The sequence below is a fragment of the Heloderma suspectum genome, chromosome 5, assembly GCF_057233095.1.
Source record: "Heloderma suspectum isolate Gila_16-S chromosome 5, 16-S_ref, whole genome shotgun sequence".
NCBI lineage: Eukaryota > Metazoa > Chordata > Lepidosauria > Squamata > Helodermatidae > Heloderma > Heloderma suspectum.
In genome coordinates, this window is record NC_139462.1 from 199,788,767 (window position 1) to 199,807,929 (window position 19,163).

A 19,163-nucleotide genomic window follows, 5' to 3' on the forward strand; every position below is an offset into this window, starting at 1 on the left:
CACCTTAAATAATTGGTTCCGTTGTTATATTGCTCTCACTATTAAAGGTTTTCTTGTAATGTTCAGCTGAAATCTACCTTCCTATACCTTAAGCCCATTAGATCTATCCCACCCTCTGGGGAAGTGGAGAACTAGTCTTTGTATTCTTCTGTGTGACAGCCCTTCAGATATTTGAGAGTTCTGTTATGTCCCCACCTCTCCTCAGCCTTTTCTTCCCAAGATTAAACATTCCTAGTTCCTTCGATCTTTCCTCAGTTATAGGTCTTGTTTTCCATACTGCTCACCATCTCTCATATTCTCCTCTCTTGAAGCCACATGCTGGCTCTGTGGAAGCTAAGGTAGCTAGTGGTAGCAGGACCTGCAGGGGTCCAAGATTACTGGGCATCATCCTGTGTCAAACGATAGCAGAAGGGGGTGGAGAAGCAGTAGTAAGGACTATTTGTGGAGGATTCCCAGCAACAGTAGGAACTGTTATGAAGTAAGTCAGCCTGCCACAACTTGGTGCCCTCCAGATATTTTGGAATACAACTTCCAGGATTCCTGACCATTGGCCATGGTATCTGGTGCTGATGGGAGTTGAAGTCCACAACATTTGGACAGCACCCAGAAGTAGACACAGAGAAAAAGCTATGGGCTGGGTCCAGATTTAGTCATACTTAAAGTAGACCCATTGAAATCAATGGGACCTACTTTAGTCATGACTAGCAGGACCATTGATTTCAGTGGGTCTACTCTAAGTATGACAAAATCTGGTTCTGATCCTATGTTTTGTGCCTCTTAATCATATGACAATTCTGAGATGCAGCTCAGGTTTAAAACCATAAACCAGTTCTAATCCCAAAGTTGCTGCAAATAATCTTGAGTCACTTAAAAGGTTCAATTTCTGTAGTGTGATGAGAAACAATTGATGTTAAGACCATAAAATATACAGGAATACTATCTTAGAATCTGGATTTCGTGCAAGGCAAAGATCTTTCACATCACTTACTAGCTGAGACTTTTAAGTAGAAATGGCAGGGGTTGAACCTAAGACATTTTGCATGCAAACTGAGCTATGACTAGGGATGGCAGCAGAGTCCAGTTGGGGGCTCAAGCTCAGCAGATTCCTGCCAGCTTGGCCTCCTGACTGGAGTCTACTGACCACCATGCTTGCCTGACTTGGCTTGAGCTGAGTCGAGCAAATGAGACAGGCCTCGCTGCTCTACTGAGCTGCCATTCTGCACAAAATGGTGGCTCAGCCTTTCCTGTAAAGGCCAATTTTACATAAATGGCGGCTGTAAAGAGGCCCATTTATGCAACATTGCAGGTGTAAATGGTCTAAATAGACCATTTATGCCTGGAACGTTGCGTAAATGGGCCTCTTTACAGCCACCATTTATGTAAAATTGGCCCTTACTGAAAAGGCCGAGCTGCCATTTTGTGCAGAATGATGGCTCGAAGGAGGAGTGGGATGCCGGGTGCCCACAGGCCACCTGGCACATGGCAAGCAGGGTCAAGTGGCCGGCAGGGGTCCAGCATGCACGACGCGGATGGGGATGAGTTTGCCCATCCCTAGCTATGGCCCTTTCCCCCAAACAGGCTGACCCTGCGTAAATGTATTGTCTCTTACTTCTCAGTCCTGTCAGAGTTCTAGACAGCCTTAACAATATACTCCACTCACTTTGCTTTAATATGAAACAATGAAGGAGTGGTGCAGTGGAGGGGTAGAACAGAAGAACTTCTACCTTCCTTTTTTTAAAGATACGTATCTCATATGTGAAAAAAATATCATGAAATTTGGGAAACTTACAAGAACTCATTGCAGTCATTTGCAACTTCTTAAGGAAATTTGCCATTTGATGTAACAACTCCATCAGGGACATCCACTCCTGTGACATTGCCTGTGAACAACTGTACAGAACATGAATTCATTTGCAGAGCCACGGGCCAATGCATCAATATCACTCAGAGGTGTGATTTCCGACCTGATTGTTCTGACAAATCTGATGAATCATCTTGTGGTGAGCATACTCATTATTATAGTGTACTACAATTACATTGAATTGACTTGATTCTTTCCATGATGCAGATTGCTATTCTGTGTTCACATGTCAGTATTGGTTTTCTATGTCTCTTCCCCACCCCCTAAAGGCTTCTGTTTAGTTTTATCACTTGAAGACACTGGTGTGTGCTCTTTAGCATGGTGTTGGGGTTTGACATGGTGAATTCCCATTCCAGCGACTTAGAAGAAATACCTATGAGTGTACATTGCTCTTTCCATATCCTATTTTTAAAGTAAATATCGTTGTTCAAGTTAAAGAAATTGCCAAGATGTGCGCTTATTGGCATGGAAAACACTATGGAAATTGGGGACAATTGCTGTAGCCTTGAGCAGTTGTAAATATATAACATTAAATTATCTACTTTGGTTTTATATATAAAATAAACCTATAAGAACTCTGTCTAGTCATTGTTAATTACATAGTACTTGGGAGAGCTAATTTAATAGCTCCTAACCAACAATCTCAACCTAAAATCTTTACTCTGCATAGCACATGGTAGGTCTCAATGGTCCCATAACAGCTAACGAATTAAATGTATTTTTTATGTTTCATGCTTGTTGAATATTCTGGAGTATAAAGGTTTTCAAAACCTGGGGAGACCACAAACTTCAAAACAGTTTTGTGGCTTTATGGATGATTGAATGAATCATTCATTTGTTAAAGACAAAAGCCTTCACACTAGTTATCAGATGTAGGTATGTAACAAATATCCCAGGGTGTCACCAGTACTGTTGATGTCATTAATCATTTAGCAGCAGTAATTGTACAAACAGCAATCCTATTATTGCTTTTCAGAAAGACAGCATTTTCTCTTGTCCAATACTCCAAAACCTAGCGTTTTTAAGTGGGGACTCAAGCAGAGCTATGCAAGGAGCATTCGAGAAGACAGTGTGGCAAATTTACTACCTTGGAAGAGACTCAAATATAAAATCTATAGCAGGGGTGGGCAATTTGTGGCACTTCAAATGTTTTGGCTTACAACTCTTTTAATTAATTAATTAATTAATTAATTAATTAATTATTGCATTTATATCCCAACTTTCTTCCTGTTGCAAGGATCCCAAGGTGGCTTATATAGTCTTCCTCCTCTCCATTTTATTCTTACAACAACCCTGTGATGTAGGTTAGGCTGAGAGTTAGTGACTGGCCCAAAGACACCCAGTGAGCTTCATTAATGAGTCAGGACTAGAACCCAGATGGGTCCCAGGCCAACATGCTAACTGCTACACCACACTGGCTTCATCCCTCGCTATTGGTTATGTTGGCTAGGGCTGATAGGAGTTGCAGGCCAAAACATCTGGAAGGCCACAAGTTGCCCACCCTGAACTATAGGGATAATCAGCGTCTTTGCTGTGGTGGCACTATCACTTTGGAACTCTCTTCTCAGGAAGATATCCTGAGAACATATAACACTACTTAACATATCTCAGGAAGATATGTTAAGTAGGTTTATATATTAGTTATATATTTTATATTTGCATGTTGTTTTAACTGTAAGTTAGCTGCCTTGTGAGGGTAGAGACCCTAAATGATAGGATATTAAATCTATTCAATAAATAAAATAATCATACCATAAACAATGGTGTCAAAATCTTTAGAATAGCAGCCAGCCAGCACAACTGTATTGGTCTGTCTGTCTGTGTTGAAAGTTTGAACATTCCACCTTTCAGTTTAAATCACAACTTTTAGTGTAGCTTCCACTATATATTAAAAATAATTTTAAACACAATGATAATAAAAAAGAAAGATAAAAAGAGCAGAAGAGCTTTAAAAAGAAGCATGGATAAGACTGAAAACAGGTTAAAAGGCACAGGCAAATAAAAGTGCTTTTGCCTGGCCCTGGAACAACATAGGATTTGGCACCAGTCAAACATCTCTGCGGAGAGAGTTCCACGCTGAGAAAGTCTTTTCTCTGGCCACTAGCCACTATGGGGAAATGCAGAGAAGGCCTCTGAAGGTAATTACAACATTTGGGCAGGTTTATGTTGGGAGTAGCTGGTTCTTTAGGCACCCTGTCCCAAGCCACATAAAGCTTCAAAATTTAACAGCAGCATTTTGAATTGTGCTCAGAAATGACCAGCAAGCCAGTGTAGTTGTTTAAGAAGCAGTGAGCTGTATTCCTATTGACTATTCTTGGTCAACAATCTTATATATAAAAAAAATTGTTGGGGAAAAGGGTTGCCAAGGCCATCCTCAAATTATACCTTGATATTTGAAAAAAGGATGCGTGTAGGCCTCTGGCCTGCTTATGAAACTGAAGCCAAGAGGAAACCCTAGATTTTTGGAGTTCAGTCATTGTCACGATTCCCTTAGCCCCACTTCACTTCAATGCCCAAACATACACAGATGAGACGCTTCAGTCTACAGCTTTTAATCCATTACTTCACAGGGTCATACAGATGCAAATTCTCAGAAAAACTCTCCATCTACAAGGAATGCTTTCAGGGGATCCAAATGGAATTTACAAGAGTTGGCCACTGTTTGAAGAGGGAGGTAGTCTTGCTAGCCTAACTTAAGGTGGGGAGGTCCCTCTCTTCTCGTGAAGCCTCTAAGCGCAGCTTCTCATGCAAGGCCAATTGGGTAGACCGTCTAAGTTCCTCCCCTGCCTTCTCTCTCTTTGCTCTGCATCTGCGCCTGGCATCTATTAGGTCAACTTCCTGTTCACTGCCTCTCATGGGGGAGAGGGGGAGGAGGGACCCTCAAGCTCAGCCATCTGTACATTTGTAACCTGAGAAGCAGGCCTACTCATATCTGAACTAGCCTGGGAAAACACTTCCCCCATGTCTGGTGGTTCTCCTTCAGAATCTGAACTGCTATCCCACCCCCTGCGCTCTGAAGCACCCCTGACAGTCATATATCATACTGTGTTACTGAATAACAAAAAAATATTAGGATATGTTGGTATTTGATATTATTAGGAAGGTATATCATAGAATGCCTCCTTTTCAACAGGGCTTGTGCAGGAGAACTTACCAATATATTGTGTCAAATACTCAGCCCCCTGTCCCACCCCCTTCCCCATGGCTGTATTTCAATAAAAAATGTCAGGCATCTTCTTTTGCATATCACCTAGTTTGGTCCTGAGATTAAGGGAAATCCAGCCAGGTCAGAAATACACAGCTATCTAACAAAATAGGCTGCATGGTCATTTAAAGAGTCAAAATTGAAAATTATATGGACATAAGCCTTGCCCCTTGTCTGAAGTTGAACAAAAGTATATCGTTCATCTACTGAATACATGCAGTCACATCTGTGAAGGTAGCTTAGGTAGCTTTCTGAGATCTCATGGTATGGTAATATGTAACTATCATGCCCTCTATTTCTGATGTCCAGGTGTGAGTGCCAATGCTTATGTAGTAAAAAGGGCACCACACACATGCACACACATGAGGAAAGTGTTAGCAGTCTCAGCAGAGGTCTGAGGTTTTCAGAAATGTCCCCCACTCACCAAAAAATAAATAAATCTGGTCTGGAAAAAATCCTAAGTGGTGGACCCCATAAACAACGCAATGGGGACTGAGCATGCTCAGTTGCCACTGACTGACTGTTGAGGGGAAATAATGAAACACCAGGCGGAGAGGGGAATGGGGCAGTATCCAACTGTGTTATTCCATTACCACAAATGATGTTGCAGATAGGCCCCTTCTAATCCTATGATTCTATGATTCTAACTATGTGCAAGAGAAGAATCCAACGAAAGTTATGTTTGAGCAAGCAGTTGTGCATTATGCTTGTGCAACCTGTTGTGCAATGCAATGTGCAAAACTCTTGTGTGACCCATTGCGCAACCCGTTGCGCATAACTCTTGTGTGACTGTTGTGCGATAGCTTGTGCAACTGGTTGTACAACTGCTTGCACAAGCATAACGGGCAACCACTCGTGCAACAGAAAGATTCAGGGGAGCTCTGCTAGCTCTGTTTAGTTTGTGGAATGACAGGGTTGGATACTGCCCATGGAATGGAGTCTCCTGGCTGAGAGATTGGTACACTAAACAGGAGCACGCCATATATTTCGTTTCAGGCCCCACTTGTTAGACCCTAAAAGGAATTACCAGTTTGCTTGGAATATGACACCTTAAATAGTTCTGACCCTGAATACCACTGAGAGCATTCGTAGAGCAATAGCAATTACCATGCCTTGTAAAGAAAGACTGATCAAAGTGCTTCTGACAAGCAATTAGCTCCTCATTTTGGTATTGTTCATTATAATACCAATATTCTTTTCTTTTCTTGTTTCAACAGCTTCGGAAGCTTGTGACTTTGACGACGGGAACGTATGTGCATGGCATCAACCTGCTGCTATTGTGGCTGCAATGGCTTCAGCTCATGCTGTTAATGTGTTCCACTGGGGCCTTGGAAAAGGAGCAGGCATCCACCCAGGCGAGGAGAGCTATAGGCCATTGGCTGATCATACGACGTGAGTGCAATGCTCAAATGTATATGTTCTTCTTTGCGCTGTGAGAATTCAGTCAGCTATGACAGATTTTAACGATGAGCATGCCGCTGCTTGGGTCTGCTTAATGTAATTGCGGTGGATCATTCTAAACAACTGGAACCAGACCAGAAAACATAACTTCATGGTGTCTTTTTCAGCATGTTCTAAATACTATAATTAGAAATTCTAAATGGAATTTGGTGAAAGGTCGTAAATAGCACCAACAGTATATGTGGATCTCTTACACTGCTAGTTCACTCTTTTTTAAAGGGATAATACATAAAATACCCAGAGCCTCCATGGCAGAGGTAGGCAACATGCAGAGGTGCTCACAGTCACCAATGCGCCCTCAGACTCCTTTCTTGGTGCCTGCCAAGGTGTCCTCCCTCTCCCCACAAAATAATAGAACATTGTCTTACCAGCAGCTGGGTTTGCTTCAAAACAAAATGAGGGCCTCCAGCTGCTGCCAGCTGCATTTCCCATGAATGCTTCTGAGCTACATGGTGGGGCTCAGAGACATTCTTAGGAACTGAAGTTGATGGGTGGCCAGCTGCAGATGGATGCTTTCCTCTGCAGCATACCCAGCCACCCAAAAAAGAAGTGGGGAAAGAAAAAGAGGTTCCTGTCACTTCTGGGGGTAGGGGAGTCTAGGAAGCATTTGTGGTAAGCCAGCTGGGAGGTTAAGGAAACCAGCAGGGAAGGGATAGGGAGGCCAGCAAGAAGCCAGCAATGATGGGGGGGGGACCTGGGGTTTTTGGGAGGGTTGGGTGCTTGTATGTCTCAGTGGATGAGGCTGTGTGTGTGTGGGGGGGGTGGTTAGAGGTGATTTTGGAGGTATCCTGAAAAAGAGAGTGTATTTTCATGTGCTTGCAGTGTGGAGTGCTTTGCCACACTTTCCATGGCAACCATTTTGTGGTGGTCTCCAAGACAGTTTCTTAAATTGCCAAATATGCCCAGAAGCCCCAAAAGGTCACCTCTTCCTGCTCTAAGGCCTGGTGCTGCAGATGTTCAGTGTAATCAGGGTTAGACATTGGAATCCAGTCCATGGCTCTCCTTTCTCTTGCTCTTAGGCATGAATTCTCCTCCCTGCTCCCATTTCCTCCCCAGTTTGTGGTTAAGTTTGGTTTGGTCATCATAATCCAAGTATGGTCCTAAATTCACTTTGAGAATCTGGGTTCGGTTTGGCAACAGTTACATGTCAAATTCATGTGCAAGAAGGGATCTCAGGGGGAGGGTGCACAATTATATTTTATATCTAAATAAGGTCTAGGAGAAGGCAACGTGAGGAAAGCCATCCTGGACCAAAACCTTTTACAGGACCTACTCCAGTCCGGGTTACCTAGGATGGCCATCTGTCCCACTTAAAGGCATTTGCTATTGAAGTGCTGTCTAGTCCAAGTCTGGTATGAAGACAGAGAAGGATGAGCAGCAGGGGCCTGGGAGTTGCCCATCAACACTTAGCTCCTGGACAGCAGACTGAGCAGGCACACAGCTCACCTGGTCATAGTCTTCCCTGCAATGGTGAGATGTATTGTATTTCGATTTAAATCATAGTAATTATTTCTAAATTTGCATATATACATATACATTGACATATGCACATCTGTGCTCTCTTATGTTCCTTCTCTCTTTTTTGATAATGCATCAATAGCTGCCCTGTGAACCTCCCCCCACCCCACTTCTTTATAAGGTTATCAAGTGGAGCGGGGTGGAGAATGGATGTGTGTCTTGAAATTGTCTTCACTGGCTAGCCTTCTGAAGGGGTTGGGGTAAAAGCACTTTGGGAAATGGGCATATTGAAGGGATGAGGGGGATCAGTTTGGAATATGAGGGGAACAGTGGTCCATGAATATTTCCTTCTTCCAGGACTCGACAAGGGGCCTGCCCTTCCTGTTGAAGAAAAAGATGTGGTGGTTGATTCATGATGGGTTTCTTATATGAATCATAATCTCCCAGTACAAAGATTCATGTGATTTGCATGTGATATACTGAGAAATAAAAAGATTTAAATTGCACATCTTTTTACGTGCAGTAAAAATTACATATGCTTGCTTGTATATAAATATGAGATCCTGAGAACTGAACTATGTTAATGTGATCATTTACAATCAATTTGTGTGGATAGCCCAATTACCAGAGGCAATCTCAAGTGTATTACTTCCAGCAGAAATTCTAAGAACCTTCATATGGCTTCAGAATGTGATATCAAAGCAGGCATCTTATGTTGTAGTTTCCCAAGTGACTGGAGTATTTTGTCAGATAGACTCTGTTAAGATATTAGCCAAATGTCACTGGTGGCATAGTTGCTAACTGTTAGGTCTGGATATGATTCAGCACGATGGTCAAAAGCAGCATAGGTGTCGTATAATCTTCTACCCTTACGAAGGGGAAGGAATTGAAACTAGTAAAGCATTTGCCAAGTGAAACCACAATTTCACATTGTGCCAAGTCACAGAAGAGTTGCAAAGCTATAAATAAATCATGCCAGCTGTGATTAGATGCTGTGCTGGAATGTCTGCTTCCATCTTTATTACTTGAGAGTGAGATTCTATCCCATTGTTTCCTTTTCCTCTCAAGCTCAGAGGATTTATGATGGAATGTTAATGAGATGTGCTCTGTTTTGGATGAGCCACAGAAGAATTGCGAATTAATTTCAGCTCTTTGTCAGAAGCAGCCAAACTTAAAAACACGCACACACATACACAAAGAACAGCAGCTCCAGTAGAGACATTTTAGCTAGTATTCGGTAAGTATTGTGTTACAGTAAAACTATGGAACTCTCAGTCTCCAGTGCCCTGTGTTTTGCCATGCTGATTTTAATCAGGTGGTGAGAAATTTGAGTCCTTTTGAATTATCAAAGGAAATTAAGTGAGTTAAAATGAGTAAAATCAAAGACACATGAAAGAAACAGGGATCATATTAGTTACCATTCAGTCTTGGCTCAGTGATATAACTGTAATATGTTTACTGTGGCTGCCATCAGGCTTGTCCCAGTATCCTTTCTTGATAAAAAGTATGTTTATGTAAGGTTGTTGATGTATATTTACTCACATTTCTAGACCACCTCAGTCACAAAAGTTCTCAGAGGAGGTAACAGTAGTTTATAAATTTGCACACCCAGCATCAAATTGAAATCTGCTTAAAACAAATCAAATGTGTTGGCTGGGATCAGAGATGTGACACGCACTCTAAAAAGACAACTAGTCACACAGTTGGCGTTCTGTTTGTCCTTTGGGGGTGGGGTGGGGGGCACAGCAGTTTCTACTGCCAAAGATATAACATGCTTTGAAAACAGAAAGTGGCTTGCCTTTGTGGTAGTCGGAGGTAAAATGACAAACCAAAGCTCTAGCTGTGTGCCTGGTCTTCCCCAAATGTCCATGTCGCTTTTTGGACCATGACCATTAACTGAAAAATGCCTAAACATGCTCAGAATGAGCTAAAGCGCTCTTTGTTTATCTGCCGAAAAGCCATTCCACGTAGAGTCCAAAAATGTTTTTTTTTAGCTAAGATGATATGATTGCATTCTCAGGTTAACCTAGCAGTTTTCTTCTGACATGTGGTCCTTTTACAATTAATGCTGTTATTGCTGATTTAAATTATAATTACTCTGTTCTGAAAACACTCTAGTTCCTGCGGAGTTAATTCAGCTCATTCCAGCGCTAAACCAGAAACAAGAGGTTCCTTATTATGAGGGAGTATTGCACAGCTTTTCTTCCTGTGGATTGTGCTACTCAAACTGAACTTTCCAATTCCCGAATCTTCCTTTTGAACTAGTACTAGTGAGGACTGGTGCAATTGTCATGTGGCTCAAGCCCTGATCAGTTTATCCAAAGCTCAGTTGAGCCCCTTTCTTTGTTCCTTGGCCAGATGGGTGTGACAGTGTGCTCCAATGCACTGGCCAGTCGCAATATACACCTTCAATATTGACTTGGGGGAGTGACAACTGGAAAACCGCAGTCCAATTGTAGTGCGGAAAATGTGTCTGAAACCAAGACAGACACATTCAAACAACTTTTTCTAATGAATAAGGAAAGAAATAGGTTCCCTTCAAGATAGGATACATTTACAGTGCCGTATTCTTTTCTTATTTAATGTGCTGACACTGCAGTTTTGTTTGTTGATGAAGTCCTATATGGTGCCACGGTGTTGCCTGGGTGCCACGACGAGGTCATGCTCCCATGCTTGACTCCCCGCATTGCAGGCTGCTGGACCCTCTGCTCCTCACAAGCATTCTGTCCTTTGTCTCTTGGGCTGTACTGTTCTGCCTCCAGTCTCCACTGCCACTTCAAACCCCTGATCATATCTCCTACCTCACTAGATCTACTCTGCAGGATTCCAACAGCACTTCACCCCCATCTCATGAGTTTTCACCCCTCACCTCTTTTTCTCTTCTCTCCAACTGCCCAGTTTTCTACAGTTTTACTGCCTCCCTCCCGAACGCTCCTCATCCCTCTCTCCTTTTTCTGTTTTGCATTTGCGTATTTATTTCCCACTTTCTAGACAAATAGTCCCCACAAAGCAGGTTACCAAACTAATATATTATTTGATCCATATCATAGAAACACTGTAAAATATAAAACACTCATGAAATACATTCAACCTAGAACAGCAACATGGAAAAATGTCCCACTTCAGACCAGCAAAGAATAAACGCATATCTGCCACAGGGGTGAAAGAGATGCCTTGGATGTATATATAGAAGACATGCATAGGTCTCCATTATGAGTCATGCAGGGGCTGTGTGGTCACATGCCTGGCTGAAGTCCTGCTGAAGAGAGGCAGGGATGTTGAGCCCAGTGCCTTATGCAAGACCGTGCTCTTCCATGTACAGTTGCTCTTGCAGGTGGATAGATCATGCCTTCGGTAAGGAAGTGTCCCTAAGAAATTAAGTTCATATGTGGGCAACAATTATGTGATGTCTATAAAAAGCGAAAAACTGAGACTCTGAAATCATAGACTGAAAATCATAGATCTGAGCATTTTTAAAATTTAAAAGCAATTTTATATACTGTTGGGAGTACATCTGCAATTTAGCTTTTCAGCATGGGTGAGTGGGTGGAATAAAAGGATAAATATTTTTCACTGGAATGTGTTTATGTTGGCTGCTTTGGGATGGAATGTGCTGACAAGTGTATGCATATTTTTTAGATAGACATCTCACTGAGGTGGCGTGAAATTAATGGCAGTGCATTCAAATGACACTTTGGGAAGCAGAGATCATAAACAATGCTCAAGAGTATTCCGTATAATATAGTATTTGAATTTGTGCAGAGAAAATGGCTTTTATGTAATGTTTTTTACACTGCACAGATCGTTTCTCAAAATGTTATTTATTTGAAAGCCGGTGTGCACATGCTCTCTCTGTCCCTCTCAATATATTTACATGTGTGTACGTGAATCTGTTTTACTACAGAATGGGGATATATGAGAATTTTGTTTTTGCTTACAAAACATGCAGCATGCCCTGTTTGCAACTTGCAAGCACATGTCTACCGAAAAGGTTCACAAATTGCTGGACATGGGCTTGCATTCAATTTGCACAACTTTTCACATTCGATTTGCTCCAGCTTCCTAATTTGTTCAAATTCCCCCTGTAGACTGAATAAGCCCCATTTTAGTCTATGGAGGAAAAGTGTGCAACTTAGGAAATTTGCACAAATTGGGGGAAAATGTGCGTAAATGTCATGTTTGTTCACCGCTCAATTTGCGCAATTTTCCTGTTCGCGCAGAGCGAACAGCAACTGCAACTGTAAATAGGAGTCAGGCATAAGAGAGAGGCAAACATTCTCTAATGTTTGGAGAATCCTGGTGAGCTGGAACATCACTCGTTCTCTCATTCCTACTGTAGAAAGGTGTGTATGTGTGTGAGCCTGTACCTCAAGCTCTATTGAACATGATCATCTGAAACTTGCAAAATGTAATGAAAGACATACAATCAGTTTTCATGCCCTACTCAGAATTCTTTCTGCCAGTGTTGTTTTCAACAAGCCTGATAATTTTTATATCATGCACAATGTGGAAAGGAGGTGAAAGTGGGTGTTTTGTCAAGACACTAAAGGTTCTTAAGAGGATTCAGAGGCAATAAACACACAACTGGATAGAAGTCAAAAGATGAAATTAAGTAGCAGGCAAAATGATACAGAGAAACTTAAGATACTAAGCAAGATAAGCTTACTTCCCCATTCAGCTGTCGGGAACTCCAGGTGAATGACAATGGAAAGACCCTAGTCAGCAGCCAGCACATAGCACCTCCGTCATTCAAGTCTGTGTCGAAGTTCAGCTCGGGCAAAACTTTGGGGAGCTTTATACCTGAGATCTCCTTTTGCTACGTGCAGTTTTGAGCAGCACCCTAATTAATCACACCTGTTGTGATGGTCATATTCTCAGTTCTTCTGATATGTATCATTCTTGTACCACCCTAAACATAAGCTAAAGAGAGTGGACAATGGCCAGCCTCATTAATTTAGAGATACTCCTGCATTCCAAAGTTGTACCATCCCAAGCAGGCACCTGACCTTGAAAAACAAAGTATCAAGCCAAGAGGATGGTTCAAGCCCTTTACGGGGGCCTGGTTGTTAAGGTTCTCCAGGAGATTCAGGCATAAAAGACCAGTTGTGGCACGCATGCCACCCTATCTCCTCAATGTACTATGGTCTTCCGGTGAATTTCCTTTATGATAGATACTTCCATTTACCTTTCCTAAAATCCCAGTTCAGTTTTTGTTCATGCCTCTTTAATTGAGTAATAGATTTGGAGCACAGCTTCTTAACAATATCTGCAGCATGGAAAACCACATCCAAATCTCTACTCAGCCATGAAGTCCAGTGGTTGGCTTTGGGCAAGTCTCACTCTCTCAACATGGTTGGGGTCTGTTTGTTTGTTTTGCTTGTTTTGTTTGTTTCCAATAATTTATAACACACTTATCAATTCAAGGATACTCAAAGTGGTTTACAGCAGGATCAAAAAATGTCAAACTTGAAACAACCTTGAAATCAAACCATCAAAATAGCAATAATACAACATACAAATTGCAGCAAAACTAATATCATGCATTAAGAACAAAAGCACACAGTACAAAACCAACATTTCAGATCAGCTGGCATAAGCCCAAGGAGCTTGTTAGGATGTTCATCCTCAGCACCACAATGGAAAAATGCCCTCTCTCATGTGCTTAGCTGCCACACCTCTGACAGCAGTGGGAAATGGAGAGGCTGTTCAGTGTTGATCTCAGCACTTGGATAGGCTCATATGGGAGGACGTGATTCTTATGCTATTCAGGTCCCAGGCCATTTAGAGCGCAATCCTATGCATGTTTAGACAGAAAAGGTCCTACAGCTCCTAGCATTTACCAGCCAGGGAGTTGCATGACATTTTTCTGTCTAAACATGCATAGGATTGCATCCTTAGAGGTTTAAATAGTTAGGAGACATCCCACACTGAAGTAAATAGGCAAGAGGGAAGCCTGAATATGGAAGAGCCATTGCATTGCACAAAGGCTTTTGGGCTGGAACCCAAACTTGCGAAGAAGGAAAAAAAAAAATCCAGAATTTAGACTATAAAAGAAGGCAATATGAATGACTCCTAACATTTTACTAGGTTTGCATGTCTCTCTTTTAGTCCCAATATAAAAGCTGTCTCTTCAAATTAACAGCAGTGTGTGCACACACACGCGCACGCACACACACACACACACACACACATATATATTCATTTATTCCCAACACTGTTCTTCTATTAGAATACATCAACAGTAACTGGCACCTCAAGTACATGATTTTGATTAAGCACCAAGAAACACTGCTGAAAGATTAGACTACTGTAGGCTTTCCTCTGCTGATATCTTAGCTATTCTTTGTTTTTTGATAGAAAACTTATCAGTTAATTAGAAAAGAAATTGAAAGTAAACTGTGGTCAGGAGTCTAGATCATTACTTTTCAGGGTAAGTGTTAAATTTTTAATTTGAATTGCAGCAATTAGACTTTAAAATAAATACTCCAACATAATTTTGGGAAATCTACCTGCATAGTCATTTCTCCCAAAGCTTTCATACTTATACAGAAGAAACGTAAAAGCAAAAAATGCCACATAAAAACACATTTTTAATGGCACAGATAGCTAGCCAACTGGGGACAACTTATTTGGTCTTTTCTTATATACTAATAGCGAACTAAATTCTCTGAGTTCCAGTCCTTATGTAGCTACAGCAGCACCATTCACGCACAAGAGGGAGGTATCAGAAGGCTTGGGAGAACCCCAAGCTTTGGATGGGGGGAATGGAAAACCATGGGGGCAGGGATAGAATTCAGTATCCTAGAAAAGGGGTGGGCTGAAAGTAGATCTCCAGATATTTTGGACTTCAACTCCCAGCATTCCTGACCATTGGCCATGCTGGCAGGGCTTCTGGGACCTGAAGTCAAAACATCTACAGTCGTACTCCATACTACAACATTTTGTTGCAGGCCCCACTTTTTATATGTAATCATCAGAGACTCAAGTCAACAAAATGCTTCAGCTTAGACACACATGTTGGCCTTGTCTTATATGTAGGACCAGTCATGCAACTTTATTTAGGTCTCAAATGTAAGGATTGAGCCCAGTGCCTCTGCAGATGTGCCCAAGAAGAATGGATTCTGAGTCAGATGGGGAGGCGGAGGCAGAAGGCATTCTCAACCCGCCAAGGTTGCTGGAGGCCAGTGAGAATAACAGTGCCAGAGAGGGGGAAGCCCAGCTGCAGCCTAATATTTTGGACAGCCAGGTCAAGGCCTCTGAATCTGTGGGAATGCAGCCTCCTAAAGATGAGGAGGAGGGGGTAGGAATACACAGGGTCAGATGTCAGCTGAAAAGGGAGGGCCAGCATAGAGTCACAACATGTTCCAAGATTCTAGCAGCCAGGGGGGTGACCCCCTGGAAAGACCCACTTTGAGGGGGGGACCTAGTAGCCCACTCACATTGAGAGGGGAAGCCTGTAGTAGCCAGTGGCAGTTTCGTAGCAACTCTCTTTCATAGTGCCTTAACCCAAATGATTACCTGAAGTCTGTGTGATCTTGTATTATGCAAAGTCTCTTAGAAAAGCTTGTGTCTAATGGATGCATAAGGATACTGTCTGTAGCCTGTGGCAATGCGTGTTTGCTTGTAGCTTGCATAATAAAAGTAATTGACTGGAAATATGACTTGACAGTTTGACTGCAAAGAAAGCCAGGGTCCGGGTGTCTGACACAACCCAGAGTCTTATGGGTATATAAGGCTCTTCTTACTGCCTGTGGCAGATGGAACACCTGGCATTTCCCCTCTTCTATAATCAATTAAGAGAGCCCACCTTGCGCGTGTGGGACTGCTCCACTGGATTATGCTCCAGCTGTTTAGGTGCTGATTGAAGCTTCATTCCAACTGTTGATATGCCAGCAGCATAAATTCTAGTGAAATAAGACTGCTTTTCAAGTAAAGAAGGTACTGAAGCTTAAATGTTCAGTTCACCACCCTTCATGGAAAACACTTTTGTGTAGGAAAAAGCATGAAGTGTGTTTGTGGATTGCTAGGTGTAACAGTCTTACATGTGTGTTTTTCACTGCATGGACGCTGCATATGAGTGCATTTCTCACATTTTTGAGTAGTCATGTATGTATGGATTTCACAAACAATTGGCAGTGGGGGGGGGGGTTGTACTGCCCCCACCCCCATGTCAGCAGCTGTGCTAGTAACATTGTTTGCCCAAGAATGATGGTAGCTTGCTTGAGCTAGAGATTTGGATGGACTCTGCACAAGCCTTTCTAACTTAAACCCATTGTTAATTATGTATTACTAAGCGATTCAGACAAATCAACCAGCTAACCCATTAAGCAGTCTACCGGTTTGTGGGCAGACCTGATTTGTCTGTGCTAGGTGGATTGAGATGTTCCCTTCCAAGATTCTTGGGATCTTACCATGGGTATGTGTGAGTAAGCCACAATTCACTAGGGTTACAGTGATAGCCAGATGAGGTTCTTTAAGGTACCCACATGACACTTGTACAAGCACATTGCAACAGCCATCTGGTGGGAAAGCACCATATTTTCCAAAGCAAGAAATCTGTTATCTTCCAAACAGAATCACTATCTTGAGAGACGCCACGTGGATTATGCACAACAAATGAGAAACAAAAGTGCATTTATTGTCCAATAAACCGATAATGTGGAAAATCTCTCGGGCACTTCAGAGAAACCATTGCCGCAAAGGATGCGTCACAGTTGGTTTTTATATTTACAAGCTGTAACACAATAACTTCTAAAAACAATTCCTTCTTGACAGATTATATTGGTTTTGCTGAATATGTAGAACTATAATCTACATCTGCATTTACTTACTTCTCAATTGCTACATACGGAAGTATTGAATAGAATTGTGGGTTAATTTTGAGCATTCATAGAACAAAAATTGTTTCTCATTTTTTAAGGGTTTGTTCTTTCTGAAAATGCTGTTGCATGAGAGAGAATATAGTACTTAAAATATAGACTACAAAACTTTAGATGTTCAGAATTTTGACTTCCCACTTTGCTGAAGTAAGGAAAGAATTATGGAAATAAACAGGAAAACAAACTGTTCAACAAAGCAAGGTCAAAATAGTGCAGTTTCTAGCATTCTTTCACAGAATCACTGAGGCATTAAAACACTCTATGAGAGAACACTGGAGACAAAGTAAAGAAATCACACAGTATTGTATTTCTGTGTCTTCTCTCATAAGCATTACTGTCATGAGAGAAAGGAGAATACACTTAACACCCTCATAGCTATTCAGGAGGAAATGTTCCAAGGGCAAAACAGCAGTAAGGCCTGCAAACCCCACCATTTAAAACCAAACCAAAACTAGACATTGATGTGTAAAACGCATCATTTCCCACAGTTGTTGAACTTATAGTATCAAGTTTATATACTCATGAGCTGAATGAATACTTGAAGCTGAACACATTGACCAATATATGGATATATGTTTTTTTTTTTTTTTAGTTAACACATTTTATGCCATCCTTCAGCTTATCAAGCTTCCAGGGGGCTCACACAATGTCCGATTAACACCACCTAAATTAACACAGCAGAGTGTAAAAATGATTTAAAACAATACAGCCAGAAAAAGAAAAAAACCCAGCAAGAGATCAGCAGATTAAAATTGGATAGATGACATACTGAAAGGCTTGGGTGCATAAAAGATCCTTTCCTGGCACCAAAAAACAAGCAAACAAATTTGGTAGCAAGCAAAATGGGAAGGGCATTCAAAATGGGGGTGCCACAACTGAAAAGTTCCCCTTTTTGGTTATCAACTGGCCTAACTTCAGAAGGTGGGGTGGGGTGGGGATTAAGATGAGGACCTTTGATGATTCAGGCAGGATCACATGGTATATATGCATATATAGGTTTGTGATATATGCCCACTGGACTAGATAAAAAGATTTCTCAGTATACTGGTGATGGGAGCTTCTTTTTCGGACTGATAAGCAGACCAATGAAAATCATTGTTAAGAATGTGTTGGATCCAGGATCTGCCTTCTCTTGATGCTGTTGATGGAAGGTCTCCACTCATGGAAGGTGCTCCCACCTTTTGGAGATCCCCTATTCCATAGCTGATCCCATTCAGGAGGGTCCCCTAACCCTCTGAGTAGCATTTTCAGGGAGCTGGAGAGACTGCTGTGGGAAAGAGGGGACAGGGAATTCCACTTCCACCAGCTTAGTTGCATGCTCCTAAATCTGGACCCAACCCAAGGTCTTTACCATTATTATTTCATTTGGCTTTCTTCTGACCTGATATTAGGAATGAAATTCCCCCATTCAGTGCCACATTAATGAGTGAGGAAAAGGTGGGGTGGGGTCATTTGCTGATTTTTTTCAGGGGAACACTTTGCCAATTGGTTAAAGGGGTTCATCCTGGACAGCAGTTTCTTTCTAAACTTTTGCCACTGCCTGTGGCAGCAGATCCCCTCATGGTGATCAGCAGCTATTGGCCAGAATTATTCTCCTCCAGTATACCATTGGAATAAAGCTACAAGACTTGGCCTTATTCCAGGGGTTGCGGTTCTTTGGGCTGGGGCATGGTAGCCCCTGCCTAGCCAAGTTCACATGCCCCAAAACTGTTCACAAAGGTCTCTTTTCCAGGTTCAGACATCCCTTTTGGCATACCCATCCTCCAAATTGAGCCAAAAATTCAAAATGTTGAATTTTGTGCTCATATCTACTCTACATATATGGACCACTGTATCTGTGTATTACTTCGTTAACATATTGAATTGCTAACATAGTGTCCATGTTTTGTAATGTTTGACATTTTCTGCCTTCTAGTCCTGAAAAAGTAGAGGGTGCTTTTGACACATTGAGGCCAGTATAGAGATGCAGCATCTTCACCCATATCTCCTTCATATCTCCACATCCATGGGGAAGACCCTGGAGAAGCATAAAACAACCTTCTGGATGAAAGAGCTACTGGAGCTCTGAGAAAGATTTGGGAATGCCTCTCTATCTGTTTCTATCTGTGCCTCTTCCTTCAGTTTATCTCTGTTGTCAAAAGGGAGGAAGCACACAGAAGCGAGTCTCTTCTGCTACCCCGTCCCACCTTTCACCTCAGCCCATTTCCCCCAAGCTTTGACTGCAGTAGTACAGAACTCTATAGTTTCTCAATGGACCACCGACCTGGCTTAAACTGGATGTAATCTGATAGAATCAAGA

The 19,163-nt window shown here is 41.9% G+C and overlaps 1 protein-coding gene across 1 annotated transcript in view; it reads left to right on the forward strand.

Moving 5' to 3' along the window:
• The window catches only part of MALRD1 (MAM and LDL receptor class A domain containing 1), a 439,175-nt gene that overhangs the window by 136,741 nt on the left and 283,271 nt on the right, over positions 1-19,163 (forward strand). Inside the window, exons 21-22 of the mRNA XM_084860474.1 lie at positions 1,824-2,000; positions 6,284-6,458. Of these exons, the coding sequence (XP_084716600.1) occupies positions 1,824-2,000; positions 6,284-6,458 (352 nt within the window). The remainder of the gene's footprint in view (positions 1-1,823; positions 2,001-6,283; positions 6,459-19,163) is intronic.